The sequence below is a fragment of the Diplotaxodon limnothrissa genome, linkage group LG14 (assembly GCF_057381915.1).
Source record: "Diplotaxodon limnothrissa isolate DT_005_m linkage group LG14, D_limnothrissa_male_GT1.1, whole genome shotgun sequence".
Lineage (NCBI taxonomy): Eukaryota > Metazoa > Chordata > Actinopteri > Cichliformes > Cichlidae > Diplotaxodon > Diplotaxodon limnothrissa.
This window is the reverse complement of record NC_140609.1, coordinates 36,334,425-36,358,848: the sequence shown is the minus strand read 5'-3', so window position 1 is coordinate 36,358,848 and position 24,424 is coordinate 36,334,425. Positions and strand designations below refer to the sequence as shown.

The 24,424-nt window shown below is 38.2% G+C and overlaps 1 protein-coding gene across 1 annotated transcript in view; it reads right to left on the bottom strand.

The window, feature by feature from the left end:
• Positions 1-468: 468 nt before the first annotated feature.
• tyw1 (tRNA-yW synthesizing protein 1 homolog (S. cerevisiae)) overlaps positions 469-24,424 on the bottom strand; it is a 53,425-nt gene continuing 29,469 nt past the window's right edge. Inside the window, exons 14-16 of the mRNA XM_085370331.1 lie at positions 20,028-20,138; positions 8,823-8,990; positions 469-1,574 (exon numbers count right to left, since the gene is read on the bottom strand). Coding sequence (XP_085226457.1) covers positions 1,353-1,574; positions 8,823-8,990; positions 20,028-20,138 — 501 coding nt within the window. The 3' untranslated portion in view covers positions 469-1,352. The remainder of the gene's footprint in view (positions 1,575-8,822; positions 8,991-20,027; positions 20,139-24,424) is intronic.

Sequence of the window (24,424 nt, the reverse complement as noted above, 5' to 3'; positions counted from 1 at the left end):
AAGATCTCGTTGAACTGTATGAAATTCACGAGTGAGAAAGAACTTTATTGCAAAGACATTTATTACAGTGATACATTAACACACCACCACATCAGAGACCTGAGAAAACAAACCAAATTCATGTGATTCTGTAGATTTTCATCCATGAAAAGTTTTTTACATATGGACTGAATAACAAACTAGTAGAGGTTCTGCATTGTTCTGACATGACAAACATTTGATGGTACATATGAATTTAACCAGCAAAAAGCAGCATTACAGTACCAATCCAATCTAAACTTGAACCTTAATCTGGTTCATCTTTGTACCCAGTGTTGTTTAAATTAAGCTATGACCTGTTATAGACTAAGATTCTGAGTTTTTGATGTAAAACAGTAAGAGAAGCATGCCTGCTTTATCATATTAAACATTTCTTAGTTTAGCTCAAATGATCAAACACAAAATGTTGACTTTTTTATGACTGCGGTACTGAAATACTTCAAACACATGATTTTGTTTTTAATAAAACAGCCACATCATATGTTTGAAACGCTACATATTTTCTATCATCCAGATACGAAGTGCTGAAACCAGTCAAAGGTGACAATGCGAGAAAACAGAGAATGCAATGCATTGGAAGAAAACTGGAAAAAAAGAGAGCATCAAGAAGCATGTGCTGTAAAAAGACTCTCCCATGGAGGTGCAGCCTTGATGCACTTCTCTCACTGCTCAACTCTTTTCCTTCTAAATAAAAACAACCACAGTCCTAATGAGTAGGAGGAAGAGCAAAGGTGCCCGGGAAAGATGCGGTGCTCCCAAGGACAACATAAGGAGAAATATAGGCACTACTCCTTATGTGCTAATCTTGTCCTGTGCTGTGCAGTTGCATCACTAAAACCTAGATTTAAAAGCTTTAGAAATGAAGATAAGATCGTGCGAAAAACCCGTCAATGGCTTCAACAAAGTAAAATATTGCCACTGCCTTATTACAAGGATCAATGCCATTCATATTTATAATAATAATTTCAAAAAGTGGGGTATTTTAAAGATCTAGGCACATCTATGAAGAAAAAGAAGCAATAACCTGATGTTCCGGCAAATTCCTAGAAAACAGGAGTGAGTAAATTTCTTCTGGTCCATGGCTGATTTTAGAGGTTATGTCAAAAGAAATGAAATATAAGAAAAATTAAACCAGGGAGTCCACATGACAAGGAAGGCAGCTGTGGACATACAGACACACAAATAACTCTGAAGCTCCAAGAGGATAGCAATAAAAACAACAAACCCTTAATTTTCCGTTTTTTATTTAAGTATTGGCGCTCACTATAGCAACTCTACCTCTGTCTGGTTTCTCTCGCTCGCTCATCCATCTATCAGCATCCTGAGATGTCTTTGCTTTTGTTGCGTCGTTGGAAACGTGTCTCAGCAGGGTCGAAACCTTGTTCTTGGGCTCCAAACAGAGCCCAGCTGGGAGTCTTGGCTACGTAGTCCAAGGCAGAGAAAGTCTGCTGTCCTCCACTCTCATCATAAGCTTGGATCAGTTCCTGAAAGCGTTCGTAGTCGATCCATGTCCACCACTCGCCATCCATCTTGAACTAAAACCACAGAAACAAAAAGACAGAAACAAGGTTGCAGATGAGCAACAAGCAGTAATCCAAGTAGAGTTTAGGGATCTGTGCTTTTGCAAATCTTTTGCTAAGCCTGTTTGCAATTCAACACTAATTTAAGGAGACGGCCACCTGACACCATGTCCACTGATGTCAGCCGTTTCCGTATCAGAAAATAATATCACCCATCAAATTTCATGCATCTGTCATTTCATGAAAGTAAAACAAGAGATGCACACATTTCATTTCTACAGGATATTTCACTGGAACTGAAGCAAAGCAGAAAGCAAAGGCTCTCAGCAAATTACCACACAAACACATAAGTGTTGTGTGCTGTAAATTCAACCATAAATAATTCACAGGTGTGAAAGATGAACATTAATTAAAGAGCTTCTTCCTCCACATTCACCACTGGCTAGAAGTTGAGCCTTTCTTTAAATGGTGTGGGATTCATCAACTCCACCACTTCCCTTCCAATCCCATCACTTGTTTTATCAATCACTGCTTCCTTCTTCATCACCCAATTTGCCATCCATCTCACTAAAGAGAAAAAAAGAGCAGAGATAAATGGGCAGCGGAGCGTGGAGAAAGAATATGTGTGTGTGTTTATTGAGTGGGGCACACAAACTACCCGGGAAAGAGAGAACAGCTTGTGTGTTTGACAGTGAGGGAAGAGCCTCCATCATCATTCGCTAAGCCTGCCTGTTTTCCCTGACGAGCACAGTGGGTGAAGAGCGTGACCTCTACTTTCCCAGCATGCACCAGTGCTCTCTAGTTGATACAATACGATGTTTTCCTTGTTATCAGCAAAGGTGGGAAAGACTGAAAAGAAACAGGGGGCAGGCAAAGAAGCAAGCGTGTGTTATATAAACCAAACTTCTCTGAAGTTTGATGCTATTTATAGCTAACTCTACAGCAAAGCTTGAATTTCAAAGTGGTCCCTGAAGACTTGGAAGTTTTCTATAAGCTGTAACTGGATGCAAAATGTCACCATGTTGTCACTGGGGACAAACATTGTGCTTTTAGCATTTAAAATTTGTTTCAGGTTCACTGCTGCTTTAGCCTGACCCCCCATGAGTGCACTTGGGCTCACCACTTTAAAATTTTCACGCACCAAACTGCTCCTACCACTTTATTCATAAACAAGTGGAAAAGAGAGTAACATCACATCACTGACTTTCTTCTAAAAAGAAAAAAATATAGCAACTTGATGAATTTCTTTTTTACTCATGAATGCTGATTTGCCCCTTTAAAGACTAATGATGCCTCACTGAGGGTAAATGGCTTTTGAACGTTAGCCTGTTGATGACCCAGTGCCTTCGCCGGTCATTAGAGAAAATCTCTTTGCCACTTCTAACGAAGCCCAAGAAGAGTCAAAATAATGGAACCATCACCTGTTGGGAGTTGATGTTTGTTGTAATGAGGAAGGACTATATTTGCTTAGCTGGCATGTCAGTAAACAATTACTGTCTCTGTGAGAGCAAAGCTGTGCCGTCTTAGAGGAGAACAGGCACCCAGCGGTTTTAACTAACTAAATGAGCTACTTTCATGTCAGAACATGTCACTGAGCTGTAGCTCTCAGCAACTGGATGGATGGAAGACCGCTCCAGCTTTTCTGTCTATAGATTATAATCAACTGGAGGTACAGTAAACGCGAAATAAGCACAGTGCTCTGAGTAGAGGGGAAAAAACAACTCTTCCAAGTTATGCTGGATTTACGTAGCTCTTTGGCTTTGCAGAGGGAGGTATTCAACCAGGAGAGGCACTTGTGTGCAGTCCTGTGTGTAGCCTGATAGAAGCCATGTAAATGTCAAACGCTAATATGTTAAAAAGTTATCTTGAACAGAAAGGAAACAGCAGAAGTTAATCACAAAAAAGAAAAAGCCTTAACCCTCCACCCCACAATGATAAAAAAAAAAGTATACATGAGATGCAGCGATAATAATTAGAGTGAACAATTTTACCACCTAACTACAAAGAAGTGCTTTGTCTATTAAGATTTAAGATTTGACGTTGTCGTGGGGCTAAAAGAGCAAAAACACCAGAAACAAACATAGCTCTTCATAGCACCTACAGGTTACCAATGCACTACCACGCTGAGTGCTTTGCACAGCCCGGTGCAAAAACAACCTTTCATAAAAGCAATCAAACGATAGCTTCAGGGCAGATAGTTAAAATATCTCACTCTGTGAGATGGATCACAGAAATGTCAAAAGACTACAGCACTGTCATTAAACTGGTAGAAAACTTGCAAAACCAAAGATAGAAATATTGAGGAGACATACTCTGCAATGTACCTGGCATAATTTGTATTAAAAGTAGACTCAAGATCTTTGAAAAATACATCTCTATGCAGGCACATGTAACACATACAGTAGCCCAGAAGGGACAAGGATGTTTTTGTTCCTACATTTATAATAAACGTTCAAACATTTGATGTAAGGTTTGACTTAATTTAGGCTTTGAAACAAAAACTAAACAAGTCTAGTGAAAGCACTGATGTGCAAGTCAGCTCGCCTTTCATAAAAACAAGGTTGGGTCTCAACTGTTTTTTCGTTGCACCGTGCTCTTAGAGAAATGAAACCGAGAAGGATGAAAGAAGACTGAAAATAACAGAGAAAAGTCGAGGGAAGGGAAAGAGAGAAGAGATAAAAGAGAAAAAAGGGTGGCAGGAAAAGTAAAACGATGGATGAGAGAGGCAGAGATTCAAAGAGAAAGAAATGCCCAGCTATGGGAGGATCCCAGCAGTTGAAAAGTAACTAATGATGATGATGTGTCAGTGCAAGGAGGATCTATTGCTAGTTGCTATAGAGAAATAGACACACTCATAATACACACACCCACAAAATGAGACTGATGTGCTTCCCTGTGATGCATATTAAATTCTGCTGTTATGTAAGTTGACATAAAACCTGAAGGAATTCATATTCTGATTTCTCTTCCTGCTGCACAAAGACATTCAAAACCCTGAAGACCTGTAAGCAAAACAGTCTCATTCACAAGAGGAACCTAAAAGTGAATTCAATTCCCAAAGTTGCTGGATTATTGATGAATGCCCAAAGACAGCAGTGTGCCAGCACGCACACATTGGTAAATATTTACACAGAAATAACTGGGAGGCATTCAGAGGTTCAAGTTTTCATTCAATTTTGATTTTCCTTTTATTTCTTTACTTTGGTCTATGTAGTTGCTCCAGTCACACTTTGGCATTGGCGCACCAATAGCGGTTTCTTTTCCTCTGCCTAAAACTATAAATGTTGATGAACTCATCTATAAAGTACCAACTGAAACAGTGTAAATTTCACTGAAATTTGTGTCACAGTCTTTGTCAGGGACCTTTATTTCCTGACCATAACTAGGACGATAACTAAATAAAAACTAATACACCAGGCCAAAAACTGATGAAATGCACTGACAATTTTGTTAAAAAATGAAAATGGGATGAAAATATTCTGGAGCAACCAGATCCAATCAGAACTAATTAACTTGTGTAAAAAGCAAAATGTCAACGTTTGGGTGGAAGAGAAGATTAGACATGCACATTTCACATTTGATGCCAGTAAAAGCATGACAAACTTTCAGACTTTACATTTTAGTCAACTAAATCAACTTTATATTTAGTCTACTACAGTCTTATATTTTGTCGACTAAAACGAAAAAAAAATCTCGATGTCTAAGTTGATGTTTTATTCAAAAGACTATAGTTAAAACTAAATCAAAATTTGCAGTCAAAATTAACACTGCTCTGAGCATGTGTTAACAGCTGAATCACATTTCAACTTACAGTTAACTGTTAAATAGCATAACAAAAAACTGCATTATGTTTTCATGAGAAATTACAAAGCTTAAAGTAGCAAAAGGAAACATTTCACTCTGACTTCAGGGCACTTTTGGAGAGCACTGTAGAGATATATCTAAGGCAGGTACTGGCTTTAAACCTCTGTCAGTGCGCCCCAGGGCGGCTGTGGCTACACTGTAGCTTGCCATCACCAGTGTGTGAATGTGTGTGTGAATGGGTGGATGATTGTGTATAGTGTAAAGCGCTTTGGGGTCCTTAGAACCAAGTAAAGCGCTATACAAATACAGACCATTTACCATTTGGCGCTTTGGTATATTTAGAGATGATGGTGATCATCATCTCCTATGAAGTTGAATTATTATTAGTTTTAGATTTCATAGGGCGAATAAATAAAAGGCTTTACCTGACTCTTTTTGGTTAAGGAATTTAAGGGATTACTCCTCTTACTGCGGTGACCTTTCAATTAATGGTCCTTGACAGCTGAGTATTTTAACTTGTCGCTCAAATTTGAACATTGAATAGTATTTATGCACAATTTAAAATTAAGTGCTTCCATATTTGAGGTTTTTTGCCTTTTTTGCTAATCCCACCTAAGATATAATTCAGTTTCTTATTAACGTTGCTCATTAGTTTCATTAATAATAACAACCTATAATAATCCAATTTCTCCCTGGCAGTTTTATAAATTGCAGTATGGTCTTAAATACAGACACAAAAACATATTCACATTCTTTCAGTATGTGTGAGTTCAGGTGGATACAGACAAACACACAGATGGACTGTGTGATACAGGAAACAACATACTCGCGCAAGTGTAAGTCCGAAGAAAAATAGAAGAAAAAGATAAAAAGACACAAACAGCGAATAGTTATTGTGCACTTGTACCATCTATGGGCTTACATTCCAGTTTATCTCCATAAAGTCAAAACGCTTGTCTAATTATCAATAAATCTCACACGGAATTTGAGAACAGAACGACAATCTTAACATATTCATATTATTAACATTCAGTGTCATGAGTACGACTTTTAAGATCCATCCAAAATATTCTAATCAGCAAAAAACACCCCAAACTATTTCTGCCTGATATGGTATCATATTATTATTCCTGTTAAAAATAACATGGAAACAGATTCTGAAGAGCAAACATAAAACATGTAAACCGTCTCCTGCAAGTGAATATACAAGTATTGCAGTGTAATTAATGTTTTGCTTTCTACAACATTAGAAACTTAATGATAATACGATGAACTACAAGGTCCACTAGATTCCCAGACCTAATAATTCGTCGCTAATGTTAAATAAGCATTGCACCTCATTGCTATCTCCGACAAGTTAATGATTGGTTACAATATGTGGCATGGCTTCAATAAGCCTATGTAGTGTTACAATATTTATTCCTATTCAGAGTTTTGTTAATTTTTTGTCAGGATCTAGTGCTGTTGGTGGGAGAGCTGGACCACGGCCCAATCCCAGAGATTCTCACTGGGATTAAAGTCTGGACTCTGTGCTAATCTGTGTGAAAATGATGTCTCCTACTCCCTGGATCACCATTTCACAGTTTGAGCCTTATGACTCCTGGCATCGTGATGCTCCCACAGGTCAGTACTGTAGGCACTAAGCATGACGGCTCCATCACTTCATCCAGCTCTTTCCCTGATCATCAGTCAGGAACAGAATAAATCTGGACCTATCAGACCAGATGACCATTTTCCATTGCTCTAAAGTCCAGACTTTATGCTATTTAACAACTGAACCTTTTTTATGACTAGTGTAATTAATAAGTGGTTTTCTTAAGGCTAAAGTGTTTAGTCCCAATCCCTTGAAACCCCCTCACAACACACTGTAGAACTGAGTTCTGAGTTCTACTGTTTTTCTACTGATTTTTCCAAATGTTTAAGTGACGTCCAATCATGATCATTCAGGATGCTTTTCGACCACATTTCTACCACAAAGATGATCATTCACCATTAACTTTCAAGATTGAATAATGTGTTTGACGGTTCTTAACTCAGTTTCAGTACTTTCAGCACATAAATAAACAATTTTAGCATTTAGAAATGCAATGTTTTCCACAACCACCATGATGGTATTTTAAGAAATGAGAAGCTATTCACTGCATCAGTTAAGGTTAAATGACCCGTTGCCAGCCAAAACACAATCACTGCAGTAATTATTCAGTGGAAGTCTCTGATCCATTTGCTTAGTGCAGTGCACATATTAAAAGTGTGTTTATATATATCAGTAGCGCTACTGATATTCAAGTCTGGAAAAGAATGGTCACCATTAGCCAGGCTAACGTTTCCATCCACTCCATCCTTTGTGCAATGCTGCCAGCACTTCTAAAACTAAAGCTTATTTAGAATCATATCTCAAATCTTCCAAGACTCAAGAGATATGATGTTTACAGTATATGCAGTTTATATATATAGCTTCAAGCAATTGCATTTAAATGAAAAGAAGAAATCGGCAGTAGGAGTCAACAAACACACCACAGAGAGAAACACTTGGACCATTGCCCCCAACCTGAAAAAAAAATGTAAAAATGAAAATGAAAAAAGGAGGATAAGGAGCACTGGCACTCCCATAAATTGTGACTGTACATCAAACAGAGTTCCTACTATGTGTGTATGTGTTTTTGTGATAGGCAGGTGTGGGTGCCTTGCTTGCTGGCTGCCTTGAATTTCTCCTGTCAGAGAGAGCCAAGATGGCAATTAATCATCATTCATTAACTGCTGATGGACAGTCGCCTTGGCAGAACCCAACACTGACTGGAACTTTTTTGAGGGTTTGCCTCTGTAGAAGTAAATTCCTCCTGATGCTTGGACGTTTTCAAAAGACAGCAGACTAAACTATATAAATTATGAAACAAGATAAAAATCAAAAAGCCAATTTTAAAACTAAGAACCTGCACTGGGCTGCCTGGAAAACAACCTTAGAAGAGAAAACAGATAAAAAGGCATGTGTCTGGAAAACTACAGAGAATTATGTATCGTCTAATGATAACATTAATTTTTTTTTATTAATTTCAAGTTCATAGTTTTTAGAAGGAATCAGAATTTTCCATCAGATGCATAGATGGTACTAACTTCCTGAAAATCAATTTCTTGTGGAATAATGTTTAAAAACGTACGTTTTCTAGATTATCTGTCAAAAAAGTCATATAATCTTGAGCAAAGCACGAAAATTAGACAATTATCTTCCTCACATTAAGTGACAGACCTTACTATAAGTTTAAAACCTTGAACTGACACTAATTGCATCAAATGTGTGGAATTACTTGGATCCCTGTGACATCCAAGTAATTATCAATGATGAGAAGAAACTCCAAATAAATAATAACTGTGTATCAAATATTCTTTAGTTGTCAAAAACTTCAGATGTGCTACATTATGTAGTTTTGTACAAACCTTTGGAGGCTTAGAAGGAGTTATTACCTTGGTGTGTGCAATGAGCAGACAGTTTGAGTGCTCATGTTCGCAGGCAATCTCATATTCAGGCAACATGTCAGCTAGCTGCTGAACAAAGGTGACCACTTCCTGGTGCCAGGGAACATTTGCCATCGTCAGGCTGCTCGCAGAGCTTTCCCCGCAGTATGTCACCCCCTGGAGACACATGAGCAGACAATCAGAAACAGAGTACAGAAAAGAAAGATTTACAGATTTTAACAAACATATTTTTACCCCACAAAATACAGAAGAGAAACGATGCAAGTAAAGGACAAATAATTTCCTGCACAAACTTCAGCAAAACAGCTTTTTGTCTCCATACAAAGGCCTTAGTTTGAGTGACAGAGTAATTTTTTTAGTGCCACAGTGTCTGTCAGCAAGACTGCACGAACTACAAGGCATTACATTAATAAAAGCTTTTTGAGATGTTGAGCAAAGGAAGAACTAGTTCGATTTTTAGATCATATCTGAATCGGTGTCTTTAAAATTGCAAAACAGCCATTGTAGAGCATTAAAACACATCCACTTGTAGTTGCTTAGTACTCCATTTGTTTTCTTTCTCTCTTTTTTAAACACATAAATAGATTTTCCAAGAAACATATTTTAACAGAAGTGGTTTTTTGATTGAACATCAGCTATTAAAAGCATAAATGCTTCTGTATTCATGCCTTCATCAAAAGATTAATACTGAAAAATTAAACTGAGTGAAATATCTAAGACTGGAAAATGCAGAGTCTTTTCTGGTGAGCTTGTACTTTGGATACTAATGGACAGGTATGACTTTCAAATATTTACCAGACCAATAACATGTGTGAGATACTGTAAGATTAGATCAAATACTTTCCTCTGAAAACAAAGTATTATTGCTTAAAATTCTTTAGAGTACAGCAATCAAAAGTAGATTATCCTGTGGAGAAACTGATAGACTAGACAGAAGTCCACAAAAACATAAAAAAAAGAAACTGGTAAACTAAACCAATATAGATCTAAAGGAACCACAAAGATGTTCAATGTAAAGCATAAAAATATCCAGATTGTAATTGATTGATAAGATAAGATAAGATAAGATAAGATAAGATAACCTTTATTAGTCCCACACGTGGGAAATTTGTTTTGTCACAGCAGGAAGTGGACAGTGCAAAAGTTATGAGGCAAAAATTAGAATACAATAAGAATAAATACAGTACACAACTGTACAGAATAGAATAAAATAAAATACTATATACAGTAGAATAAAATAAAATAAATATACAATAAGATAAAAATAGAATACAAATACAAATGCTATATACAACTGAGTAAAAATACAACGATGACAGAAAGGATTATTGCACTTAGTATTATTGCATATGTATGGATGTGTGTGCTTGATCAGTTAAAGTCTTTATTATGGAGTCTGACAGCAGTGGGGAGGAAAGATCTGCGAAATCTCTCCGTCCCACACCGTGGGTGCCGCAGTCTCCCACTGAAGGAGCTGCTCAGTGCTGTCACAGTCTGCTGCATGGGGTGGGAGATGTTGTCCATCAGGGATGACAGCTTAGCCGCCGTTCTCCTGTCACTCACCACCTCCACTGGGTCCAGAGGGCATCCTAGAACAGAGCTGGCCCTTCGGATCACCCTGTTCAGTCAGATCAAGTCAATTACAATCTAATTGAGCTGCAGTGAGTTCCTTTTGTTGGCTCCATGAGGGCAATGACTGGCAACTGACCATTCACCTTTTATGTAGTGACTTTTATGATTCATTTGACCCTGATGTTTCTCACTCTAACTAATGCTCATTTTGTGAAATTGTTAAGACTTGATATACAGCAGCGACTCTTCTGATCAATAGTGGCTCTTACTCTGCATTTAATCTTTAGTTGTTATTAATCACTGGCTCTGTTCCACAGTTTGTCATCCTCCCCTCATCTCCAACCAGTCAAGGCAGATGCCCACCCCTCCCTGAGCCTGGTTCTACTTGAGGTTTCTCTTCTGTTGTTGCCAAATTGCTTGCTCGTAAGGTTCATCTGATTGTTGGTGTTTTCTCTGTATTATTGTGGGGTCTTGAACTTGAACTGTTGTGATTTAGCGCTAGATAAAGAGAAACTTTTGCAGAGGAGAAAGCAATAAGGTGAATACACCTTTCACGAACTTTTGCCATTATCTGAAAGAATCTGCTGCAGACTAAAACCCCGTGTCAGACTGTCATTTGCTCTTGGCTTTGCATTATACACCAAAAAGATTGTGGAGGTCACAGACAACTGTTTTGTCGGAGCTTGAAGTTTTTGTATTTCTTAGTGAATAATCACTGAGCCAGCCTCTTAATAGTTCAGTACACCTCTCAAAGCAGTACAGAGGAAGAAGAAATCAGTGTATGCATCAGGATTTAAGGAATGTTTTCAGTAGTACCTATTCAGATATGAGAAAAAAGGTCCTGTACAACTGGAAAAATAGATGTATTTACACATGATTATTGATATGGCAAAAACTGGAAAGAGTCGGGGACCTTCACAAACAGAGATGTTACCTAAAACCATTTAAGAAAACAATTTTACAGAGGAGTTAAAAGTAAGAATCCACAGCACACGACGTAACTGTCTTTTGAAGAAATCTTTACACAGACCCAGCCAGCCATTACTTATTTTAATTAAAGCTTTACACATGAACCACTGCATCATGTTCCTGTAACGACTAACTGCATAAACTTTAAATAAAAGGTGTGATTCACAATAATCACAATAAGTTTAGTGAAAGGCAGTGAAACCAATAAAGTTAATGCCTAAAGATAAAAATTTCATTAGCCACAAACCTTTGAATGGTTTTGTTAAATATACTGCTGTAGGTCATCTTCACAGCATAAAGCACACCTGAACAGTATTTTATAAGTTCTTATAAGCTTGAAGAAAATGAGCTGAAAGACCCTGTTTTACACAGTTCCTTCGGTATGATATATTGTTGTCAACATGTATTTCACAGTTTTCATTTTTCAGTTGTTGTTCCTTTAGCGGTCTCCTCATCTGCCTCCATCTCAGCCTCTCCCATCATCCTCCTCTATCACACCAATCCTCTGCTTGTCCTCTTTCACTACATTCAAAAATGTTCTCTGTGGTTTTCCTCTTTTCTTCATGACTGGCAGCTTCATATTTAACATCCTTTGCCCACTATATCCACTCTCTCTCCTCTGCCCATTACAATGCTCAATCCTAATCCTGTCCATAATGGTCACTCCCAATGGAAATCTTAATATCTTCAGCTCTGCCACCTCCAGTTTGGTGCCCCTACTTTTTGCTAGTGCCACCATCTGCAAACCATCATACAACTCACTAAAAACTCAATTTGGCTGCTCAGATAACCACAGTAGATGAATCTGCATTGTTGATTTTTTATGTCATATGCCTTTCCTGAAACAACACTCCCAGGGATCTATGTCTCCTCTCATTCTCAAACGGAGGATCTTTTGCTTTTAGGCGAATACATTAACCACTGCACCACTAAGCACTGTAACTAAAGCTGTGAAAATCATCTCTTTCACTCTTGGTACAATCCACTATTTAAATACTGTACTGTGACTCTTCTTTTCTGAGTCTGCTTTTGTTATCTTTTAGATTCTTTGTTAAGTAAGACCCAAAGAAAAAGCCCCAAGTACTAATTTGTCTGTTAGAAATATGGTAAATGGTAAATGGCCTGTATTTATATAGCGCTTTACTAGTCCCTAAGGACCCCAAAGCGCTTTACATATCCAGTCATCCACCCATTCACACACACATTCACACACTGGTGATGGCAAGCTACATTGTAGCCACAGCCACCCTGGGGCGCACTGACAGAGGCGAGGCTGCCGGACACTGGCGCCACCGGGCCCTCTGACCACCACCAGTAGGCAACGGGTGAAGTGTCTTGCCCAAGGACACAACGACCGAGACTGTCCAAGCCGGGGCTCGAACCGGCAACCTTCCGATTACAAGGCGAACTCCCAACTCTTGAGCCACGATCGCCCCGTGGCTTCAAACTCTGGAAGTTTGAAGACATGACATGTCCAGGGAAGTAAAAATAGTTGATGCTTCACCATTTCACAGAGCCAGATTTAAAAAAAAACAAAGACAAAACACAAATCTGACAGATGAGGTAAAACTTCTTAATCCAATAAAAAATCATTTTCACCTAAGAAAGAATTGGTTGTCAAATGAAACAAACAGTTTCATTTCTCTGTTGGAGAATTTACTCCACTCCTCAGAGAGAGGCTACCCAAACAGCAGTTTTACAACTGATCTCTTTCTCGCACCGGTCCACCCATTTCAAGACTGCCATTCACATTTATTCTAGTCAATCTACTGAGGAGCTGTAGGGGATCTGTGAATCCAGTTGTGAGCTGCAGCCATTTCTACACTAATCCAACCTCATATGTCTTCTAAGACTGATTGAAAATTCACTGCACCAAAAAAAAAGTTAACACAGAGTGTAAAATTTCTTTGGGTTGGGTTTGAAAAGACAGAAATTGGGTGGCTGAGGGCAAACACAGTGGGAGCGCTGTACAAAATTGATGGGAGACCTTGGAGTTATCAGCCTTGCCCGGAGGCCTGCTGAATAAAGATCAACCATTCAGGACTCTGTATAAATCATCAGGAAGGGGCCTGGGCAGGAGGAGTGTGCAGCAGGAAGAGATGGGGAAAGATCTTTGAGATATATGGTAGAAGATATTGTACTATGTGGGAGAGATGGAGCAAAAATAATAAGAGTCCCTCACCTGTTCAAATAATCTATGTCTCTTACCTTTAATGGAAATCATAAATGTTGGTCATTGAGGCCTCACTCACGCTGTGCAACATATCCCTGTGCACTTTTCACCAAATTTATCTCAATACACTTACATGCTGGCCTGGCTCTTCTCTTTCTGTGTCTCTTTTGCTCTCAGTAATCCATTTCCTTTCAGGCCAAGTGAGAGACTGTGGCAGAGTAAATGGTATTGATGCTGGACTAAGATGATAAATTAGGCACTGGGCAATTGGATAGAGGATGGTAAACTGTACAGGCAGAATGTGTTGTGCCACATAAGATGATGAACTAGTTATTAGTGGGTCAGTAATAAAGGTCTTGTTGCTGGTGATGGTGGACATGCACATAAGCATACAATTCATCATTCTTAAAGAGCCACAATTCATCTTAATTAATGGATGCTATACGTACACACATACAGACTCAATGAACACTGAAGCTGTTCTGAAGGCTCATTTTTAACAACTGTTGAAAAAAAATTGTTGTAATATACCACTGGGAAGGTAATTAAGTTGATTTTTTTCAGGTTTCCAGATGTTTCTGATCATAACTATGGTAACAATGTCATAAATTTTCCCACTTCAGTATGTTCCTAGTCTGCTACCCGTAATCTCTCAAAAAACTCTTAAACCTAGCATTTTGTCCTCATCCTATCCGCAAACCTTTGGACTTTTAGACTGAAGCATGTTTGTTAAGCCATTTATCACTGACCTATGAATTTATTCATGAGGAAAGAATGGCACCTAACTCAAGGGTTAACTAGTATTGTGTCTACAGATAACAGACAACTCGGGAAAGAACCAATTTAAAATACATAAACACCTAAGATAATTTCGTTTGATAATAAAATTGTATTTTTTGCTGAAACAAGGTGATTTCCAAAAACCTAAAACTTGGCATATCTTGGCATGCTGTGCAGTGTGTCCTTAAAGATAAAATGAGGAAACTGGACAAATAAAGGACAAAAGAAAAAGAGAGTTCAGTCTTGAAGAATAAAGGTGGTCATACCAAATACTATTATTTTAATAGTATTTGGTATAGTACATGCAGACATAATATTTCCATGTCTGCATGTGTTTCAGTAAATCACTGCAACTCTTTCCCAATTTTCCTACCAAAATATAAAGAAACAAGGGGTGGTTTAAGACTGTTGGAAAGTACTGTAAATCTTAAAAAAAAAAAGGACAAGTTAAGATTATTATAACTACTAAAGCCATTCACAGGCCCAAGCAACCCCACCGGTCAGCAGTAAAAGCCAATTTGAGAGCTAGCGATATGATGACAAAGGAATTCACTCTATCATACTGTCATTAATCCATCCTGGGATGTACTAATTACTGGACCCATGATGCTGAAGTTGATAGCTTGCCCAGAGCTGCCAGTAGCCAGAGAAGTTTATCTGTTCAGTAAGGGACAATATACTCTTCATTGTGGAAACAGGGAAGAGGAGGACAGAGAGATAAGAGGGTGACAGAGAAAGATAATTAAGGAAGAAAAGACACAAAAGCCTTTATAACATGAAGGAGAGTTCACCCTGAGAGTGACCTGTGCAAGAGAGACAGCTTAAATTATTAACTGTCAAGATGAGGCAGAGATTTCACTGTGATTTTCAGTGATCTGAAGGTCAGACTTTGAGAGACCAAAATTGTATAAAGACTGATAGATATATAATTACATATGTACAACTGAATATTGGACAAATGCTAGGGCAAATGTGGGCATTGAATAAAGCAATAAAGTACCGCTGTTTCCGCTACCACATAAAATGTGGCTGTATTTGTGAGGAAGTAAGCCAAAATTAGTGCTGTAGAAGTTATGACTTTCCAATATATTATTAAAAATATTGCTTAAATGTGATCAATAACAAAGAATTGTGTAAAATATCCTTAATAATTTGTCATCTATGTTTTCAAATTAGTTTTGTCTTTATGTACCTTTGTACTTTATGGTAATCACTGTGCAGATACACTGATGACAAGGAAACAGCAAGTTGTACTATTTACAGCACAGGTGTGTATGTGATGGTCTCAAGTCCGTCAAGACAAAGCGGTTTGCTTATCATGCATCACATTTTAATTAAAGCCCTAATGCATTTACATACAGTATATCAGTTGGTATCAATCCAACTGCTAGTCACTTCAAATGTTAGCTTCCAAGTTGAGATAAGGTCTCTGGATGCGGCATCGCTGTTAGTCTCCTGTACCAGAGGATGTGGTCTTTTATTGGCTGACGTTTTTACACACTCCAGAGAACAGGCAAAACTGTTAATGTGGGTTTGTAGTTTGCCTTCATTAAAGAAAGGCATATAAGAAAAGACAAGCCAAAAATATTTCAAGGTCTGACGTCCCATATTTGGTGGTTTCCTCTCCACTACAATGCTCCCCACTGTCTTGTTAGTGTTCTGCCTCTTCAATATAATAAAATGGCATGTAGTGTTGGGTCAATACAGAGTCCTGTGAGAGAATGTCAATAATAAACTGTCTCAATAGACAACTTGGATTGAAAAAGGAGCACATCATAAACTCGATCAAGCAAAGACTTGCTTGAAGCACCACGCCGATTACTTGAGAGCAATAAAACACAGCAAGCAAAGCAAACTTAGTAGTACATAAAAGAACTGGGGGAGATACAGATGGGGATCCATTAATTACCACACAGGCGGTTGAATTTTTGCACACATGGCAAATTAAGTCCTTTTTCTTCTACAGCACCTACAAATCAAGCTATAAAGGTATGTCACTACACAACTTTAGTAGAAATAAAGATCAGGTAAAAGGATGAATTGGTAACAAACAACTACAACTCACTATAAAGAATAAATTGGAATACTTCTATGGCTTAACGTGTGAGTATCTAGACAGGTAACTCAGTACATATGCCCAACCCTGCTAATCCCCAGCAGCTCTGTAAAAGACTACATTTAAAAAAGTCTAAGTACCAAAGTTGCATGTCATAGTTGAGACATCAAGTATTCTTTACAAGACTGAAGTCTTCCAATGTTATGGTAATTTTTCAATGCTCCCTTGGAAACGCTTGACAAGCCCGACATTAATGCTCTTAACCAATCCTTGCCATGCAGCCAGTTTCTAAAAGAGTCAGATTATAAGCTCAGAGCAAGACATGTTTAGAAATGATTTTTAACCTGTTGACCATTTCCATATGGCAACTTACTTCAATAGAATCTAGCTAGACACACAAAAATAAAGCTCTAAAAGGTTCAGTTTAGGTGAAAGATAGCTTATCCTACCAAGTTCTGTGCCAGAACCTGAGAGAAGTTTTGTCTTCCCAACCTGTCATCTAAATACAGAAAAAAGTTGATTTACCATGAAAGGATACATGTTGTATTTGGAAATGATAAAAGACACAGTAGAACTACAGTGATTGATTTTGCTATGTTGAACAATACTTAAAAAAATTTGAAACAATATGTGCTTTAAAGTTACATAAAAGATCAAGGCTAAAGACATTTAAACTGAACATGTAGAACGCACTTGTGCCTTTTATATACTAACATGTTTGAACTAATGGCATGACATCCAGACAGTGCTACAATGTCTGGTGTGAACAGCAAAATGAAAAGACTGCTCAGGTCAACAACAATCTTACTTGTGGTCCTGCATAGATTGCTTATAACAAATTCTGTTGTGTGTGTCTGTGTGTCGTTGCACATTCAGCAACATGATGCAACATCAGAAGAGCAGAACATGAATGGGGAGAGGAGATGATTGCTGCTGAGTTCTGCAAAGCGTCATCTCACTTTCTCTCTGTGGAGTTTGCAGAAGTCAAGACTGTGAACCGAGATAGCAAAACAGGCACATTTCTACGGTCTTTTTAAGTGTCAGCAGTCTGCTCAAATATGCTATGGTGGGCTACAGAACACCTCAGTAAGCAGGAGCAGAATTACAGCAAACTATAGTCTAGAGCAGGGACATATAGTGAACAGGGCAAATCTTTGTGAGCATGGAGCAACAGTGAGCATGGAGTTAATGCAGGTGGGCAGAACAAGTGATTTAAAATAAATAAATTTCCGCTTTGTAACTTAGATTAAAATTGCCATTAAATGTGTATAATGCAAAGGGAATGAACTAATAAACAAAACCTAGGAATTTCATTTTCTGAAAACACACAGAAGACAAACCCTCATCTTTAACAATGCTCTTGATTAAGACTTTTAACCCCCAAATGCTCCTGGCTGGCTGATAGATAACATTGTGCTTGTACAACTCAGCTCCCAGGTATGATTCAGTGTAATTGTGGGCAGCCTAGTACTAAAAAAAACCCTAAACTTCACTTCAGTAAACCTAGCCTGCGTGAACGAAGGTTAAAGAAAGTAATAGCTACAGTAACTGTGAGCAGTGAGATCCCAGCGGACACTGTGTCATAGTTGGACTCCTAAACTGTACTCTGGATTATGAATGAGAGGATGTGTGGAAGCATTGCCATGTGAGGCTCCGTGCAGACAGAGGCTCACGGTGAATATTAATTTTGACTTTGGAAACCTTGCACCTCTTCTTCTGCCTTTATATCAGGACACTGAAGATAAGGGACAAGTAATGGTGCACATGTAAGATGTGTCATGATGATGTGTCATTTATGTGTAAATGGATAAGGAAAGAAGTAAATGGTAAATGGCCTGTATTTATATAGCGCTTTACTAGTCCCTAAGGACCCCAAAGCGCTTTACATATCCAGTCATCCACCCATTCACACACACATTCACACACTGGTGATGGCAAGCTACATTGTAGCCACAGCCACCCTGGGGCGCACTGACAGAGGCGAGGCTGCCGGACACTGGCGCCACCATGCCCTCTGACCACCACCAGAGTAGAGCAAAACACTTCAGACCAATCAGATCACACCTCCACACTCAAGTTAGAGTAGAATCAACACAAGTAATACTCAACTTTGGTTTACTTTTTTAAAAATCTCTGTTTGACATAGTGTTTCTGCTGGCTTACTATTATAAGGAATATAAACTGTTTATAGTGTTATATTTCTCTTATGTTTCTCTTTTCTCTCTACATTATTTTTATATAGAAAGAATTAATTTAGTTAATTAATTAATCAACTAAAATTGCACAAGTCACAAAATCCTGTGTTTTGTCACTAAACCTGCCTCATTTGTCTATGTCTATATGTATGTACTTTTATAATTGACAGACCCTAAAAGAAATAATGACATCACAGTAGACGTGACAGAAGATGTGAATAAAGAAGTGAATATTTACATTTATGGTGTCTTTGCATGACAGAATAATCATAAGGCATATAGTGCTTTAATAAGATTTGTGTTTTTTGGGGAATATGGAAGAAAAAGAATTGGGAATTAAATAAACCTGCACTACAAGCGTGTGTTGACAGATCTTAAGACGCAATCTGACACAATAATTACAATTTAATGATATAACACTGACAATTAAGAACTTTCCAGTGGGACATCCCCTAATTAAAATGTCTGGACACTCCAGTCCGGAGGTTAGCAACCTCCAACCACAGGTTATAATTTGGATTAACTGTAATCCTGCTCTTTTTCTCCCATTGTTTGGTAGGAGGAGCTAAAATAGCTTGTTTGATGTTGAAGGTTGCTGATGCCTACCCCAGTAAAACCAAAAAAATGTATATTATTATAGATAGATTCTATGTTTTATTTGGGAATAGAATGGTGTGTATGTGTGAGTTTGGTGATGGAGTTTTTATTATGGATGAATTATGATTTTTTTTATTAATTATTATGTCTTTTTTTTTATGTTTTATGGACAACAGATGGAAATTAGCCCTTGGCTATAATCTGGTATGTTTACATTCATGTAATTTTTTTACATTTATGTTCATTAACATGCACTGTCCTAAATAAATAAATTAAATTAGAGCATAGAGCTGTCAAAAACTCTAAATTCATAGTTGTAGATTAACAATTGAGACAACGACTTTTTCAACATACTTCCACAAAAGCCTTCCTGTCAGGCAGGGGGCTTGTTTAATGTTAAGCATTCTCCAAACCTTTTCACCACTACAGGTGAGAAGAGCAATCTAGAAACTTTTTGTCTTCACTGACAGAAAAACCCCTTCCTGTTAGTGTCTTTCTGACATGAACGGGAAAAAGACATCCAAGATGGGGCTCTATCACCAACACTACTTGATGTGGTGCACTTCATAATGAGCTCAAACTCTTTCACATTTTTCACTATGACAGCTGTAGCTCAGATTGCCACCAGGTGTCCCCTCCCACACTATTAATACCATATCCGCCAAATGACCGAGGATAAGGTCAGTGAATGTGGTACACAGCACACCAGTTCAGTGAATTTATCCAATATATGTAGTAACAGGAACGGCACAAATGTTTTACACACTTCAGGCAATTAGGCAATCATGCTACACCACAATGATATATACATGAAAATACATGCTGAGATACGTAATGTTGTTAAATCCTACCTTGACCTCAATGAAGTCTGGCTGGCCCAATGCTATGAGCTCTGAGTAAGCCTGCATCTCCTCCACATTCCAGGATTTGACCAGCGTCAGTCTGTACACCGTCCTCTGTTTCTGTGGATGAATAAACAGATTTTTGGGAGTGATGTAAGAAGTCATAAGGTGTGGGAATAGCTATGATATCCAATAAAGAGATGCCATATGTATCAATCTTTTAGTTTACATTTCATCAGTAAGAACTTATAAACTTAAGTTCTTAGTGCTACTCAAAAGATTCTGAAGTGACAATATATCTGCAAGACACTGACATATAGATTACAGAACACTGAAGGAAAAACTTCATTTTTAATTCGGTTTCTAAACCACAGTTACCTTTGTGACTTGTGTATTATATAGAATATTCGTTCAAATTAGAAAGGACAAGCATGCATTATTTTCCTCTGGCACACATTGGTATACAAAGCTGATGAGTCATTTATAACTTTTGAACTTAACCACTTCGTTTTTTTTTGTTTTTTTCAAATCACTTCCAGTGACAGTATGTCATCACCAACATCTGTTCACTGGAGGCAACACAGCTGCTCACAGATGTCAGCTGCCGTATTTCCTCCTAAATCAGTTAGCAAATGGTTGCTAACCCTCTGTTACAAAAGAGCTGCATGTTATATTATTTACTGTGTAACACTTTTTCAAATTCAATACTTTGCACTACAGACACAACACACAAAAATCTCCACAATACACTGGGACTCCAGCAGCACTGTAAGCCAGTGAATAGTGGAGGGAATTGTGGACTGCATGTGGACTTTTAATGAATAAAAAGCTGCCAGCACCTTCAGTTGTTCGGCTTCAGTAAGCATAAGCTATGTGAGCAGAGGAGATAGAAATATAAAAAGAAAACAACCGTGAGGCACACTACACAAATGAAATGATGTTTCGGGTAAACATCTTAAAATTTTAGAACTTTTTTTTTTTCCCTTTCAAGGATGAAGTAAGAGAATGACACAGTTCTAGCTGCCACAAAAGACCATGTAGCTCTAGAATTGAGAACCCTAGGCTTTGTACATTCAATAAGCAGGAGTGTGGAGAGTGTAACCCTAAACGGAGCTGTTTGTTATGAAAATATTAACATGAACAAAGTAAGTTAAATTATTTAAAAATATTAGAATGAAAAGTACAGAAATTTGTGTTTGGCTGACAATTGATTGTTGTAACAATACTTCTTGGTAATATATGCCTGAAAAGCTTGTTTATTTCCCCTTAAATGGTGGCAAATTTGTAAGGAAAATGCATTTGCAGGTTGAGCAGCATTTGTTTATATTGTCATTTGTGTCATGGTTCTGGGTCTTTGATACAGGTTTATGAGTTTGCTTAGTCTTTTGGTCACTTCTTGCAGGTTAATGAGATGCTAATGTTCAGTTTGGAGAGCCTCCGAGTTATGTAATGTTTCTAGTTCTTAGTTCTTTTTTAAAAATTTCGTTCCCTTTCGTGTCCAGTTTGTCTTTGTCTCTCCTTGCTGTCTCCTCCAATGTGTCCCTAGTGTGTAGCCCATCATGTCGATCTATTAATGTCAAGTTCGATGTCATTCTCTTTCTCTCTGTCCCTTGCTCTCGCTCTGTTTAGTCAGTCGTGTCTCAGCGCTGTTCCCCTATCTCGTTAGTTAGATTATTGTTCAGCTGTGTTCCCCAGGTGTTTCCTCTCCGCCCCGATTCCCTCATGTGTATATATCGTCTGTGTCTCTTTGTTTTCTTTGTTCAGCGCCTCCAGTGTTTGTTTCCATGAGTGACTGCCAGTTACTTAGTAGGATTTATTTCCAGAAATAAAGCAGTTCAGTTCAGTCAAGCCTGAGAGTCCTGCATTTGGGTCCCAACCTGCCTGCCACACTCGGGTATATGTATTCATATAAGGCTTCAGTGAAGGGTAAGGATCTGGCCACATTATTATGGCCCTGGACAGAGTTGTTATGACTGCTCACTGCAATTGTAAAACAGCGGGTCACAAGTCCACATGTATGGAGGACCCATTTTACAGCTTACAGCACTTTAGGAAAAGCATCTGCTGTAAAGATGTTGGGGCCTGAAACCACAGGACACCTTATAAAGTCCATGCCTCTGTGGATTAGACCTATCTCAGCAGTCCAAAGGGTACCTACACAATACTGGGCAGGCTTAAATGTTACAATTATAAACAGCTTTGAACCGAAATACGGGATAAGAATACCTGATCTGTATCTCATGAGTCGGCCATTTTTCCCAGGTAAGTAAAACAGGAAATATAGAATCACAGTTCAGTGGTGTAGATACAGTAGAAACTGAATTGTTGTCAATATGACAGAGAGGAAGAGAAGCAAGGAAAGCCAAGAGATTGTAAGAACAGATGATATGACAAATGGTTGGTACAAAGACTCAAGCAAATAACATCGAGAAAAGAAAGCGCACTCTTTCCCTCATTTCCTCTCCATCTTCCTCTTGCACTCGAAGGTTATCTCTAACACTAGGTCCTTTCAGCCCAATAGGGAAGGGGATAATTGGCCAGTGGAAGCAGGGAGGTGAGGTATTTCAAGCTGTCTCTATTCCAAATCCAACACGAAGGCACAACTCTATCAATCCCAAGTGCACTGGCAGGGAGGCCAAGTGGGGGAGAGGAGGAGAGCTGTCAAACAGAGAGCATAAAGGATAAGCGCTCAAGAGGATGGAGAGAGAGCCCACCGTGAAATGAAGACTTACGAACAGGGAGGTGAATGGGATGGGAGGGGGATTGGCAACAGAAAGGTTATTTCTGGACACTGCACACAGACATGCTGTAGTATTACAGTCAGATGTGCATATGCAAACACAGAAGTACAGGTACAACATCCATATTGAACTGAATCACATGACCTCTAATGCTAAATAAACATCTGTGTTCATGTACTTTGTCCTGAACCATCAACCTTCCAATTAGTAGATGACCTGCTCTACCTCCTGAGCTCCAGCCAACCCTTTGGACACACACACTACAATTCAAACTATTAAAAACAAACAATATGCAACATTCTCATGCCCCCCAGAATGGCACGGCATACATAATTGCAAGGTCTGCAGATTTGACTTTTGCTGACATTTATGCAAAACAGATTGTGCGCATTAGATGTCATCGCTAGTATCGCTAATATGCAATATGCAAATGAAAATGCTTAGCCAAGAAAAACTGATATCAGATATTTCTGACAACTTCAGAAATAATTGTATTGATTGATGCCTCATCCGACTATCAGACAATGGAGCAATATTTACAATAATGAGATTGCAGGCAGAAATCAGTAAATATGCCACAGGGTAAAATTGTGTGTGCACGTGTGTGTACATCTCATATGTGCAGTTACAGCACGTTCATATTTTCCTGCTGTGGTCAGGTTAAACTGGTGATATAGATCCAAATAGAGTGTGATGATCACTTGTAGTTTGCTTCACGCCAAGCACTGAAAAACACCTCAAGCTGGGCAGCATTAATGAATAAGTCCCAATATTAAAGGATTAAACATGAGGACACAGGCTCATCACAGATACAGCTGAGAAAGTATTTTTCAAATTTGTATGTTATGTTGCTGCTCCATAATAAATACGTTTTGATTTTTTTTGTAAATGTATTTATAATTCTAACCTGAAATATGTATATAATATTTTATATCAAAGCAAAAAACAAAAGTTTCACAGAAACTGCCTGCAATGCTAAGACACAGCTCCGTGTTGGGAATAAAAAAAAATAGTGGCAGAGAATAAACCATGGTAAGAGAGCTGATGACCACTAAGCTTCAGAGATCCAATTTGGAAATGAAAAAGCTCCAGGAAAACAATCATAACCACACCTGTACAGTACATTGATCTGACTTTCATGGTAGAGTGGGCAGACAGAAACCTGTATACAATATATAAGGGGCTATAATGGGCAAATACTGGCAAATATAAGCATGTTATGGTATCAATGAGATGTCGTAGGGCATCTCATTGAAAAAATAAGAAGTGTGTTGCAAAGCTCACTCCACGCCCTTTCATATGATATATTACTCAATGTGGTTTCTTGAATTTGAAGGTCAAGTTTGATCTTGGATACTAACAATGGAGGGGTCAAGGTCAAATGCTTAACCAGCCTAAGTACTCAAGACCTAATGTAGTTTTAAGACTATCCATAAAAACTGTGGGTAATATATTTGGTGTGACCTTGACCATGATGCCATTGTCACCAAAATTAGATCAGCTCGAGCTACTATTGGGATCAGAATCAGAATCAGAAACTTTATTGTCATTGTCACGAGAACAACGAAATGAAGAATGGTCATACCATCACAAAATTTGGAAATGATATCATGAAAACTGCATGAAAACAAACAGACAAACAAATTGAACCGATTATATACTCCC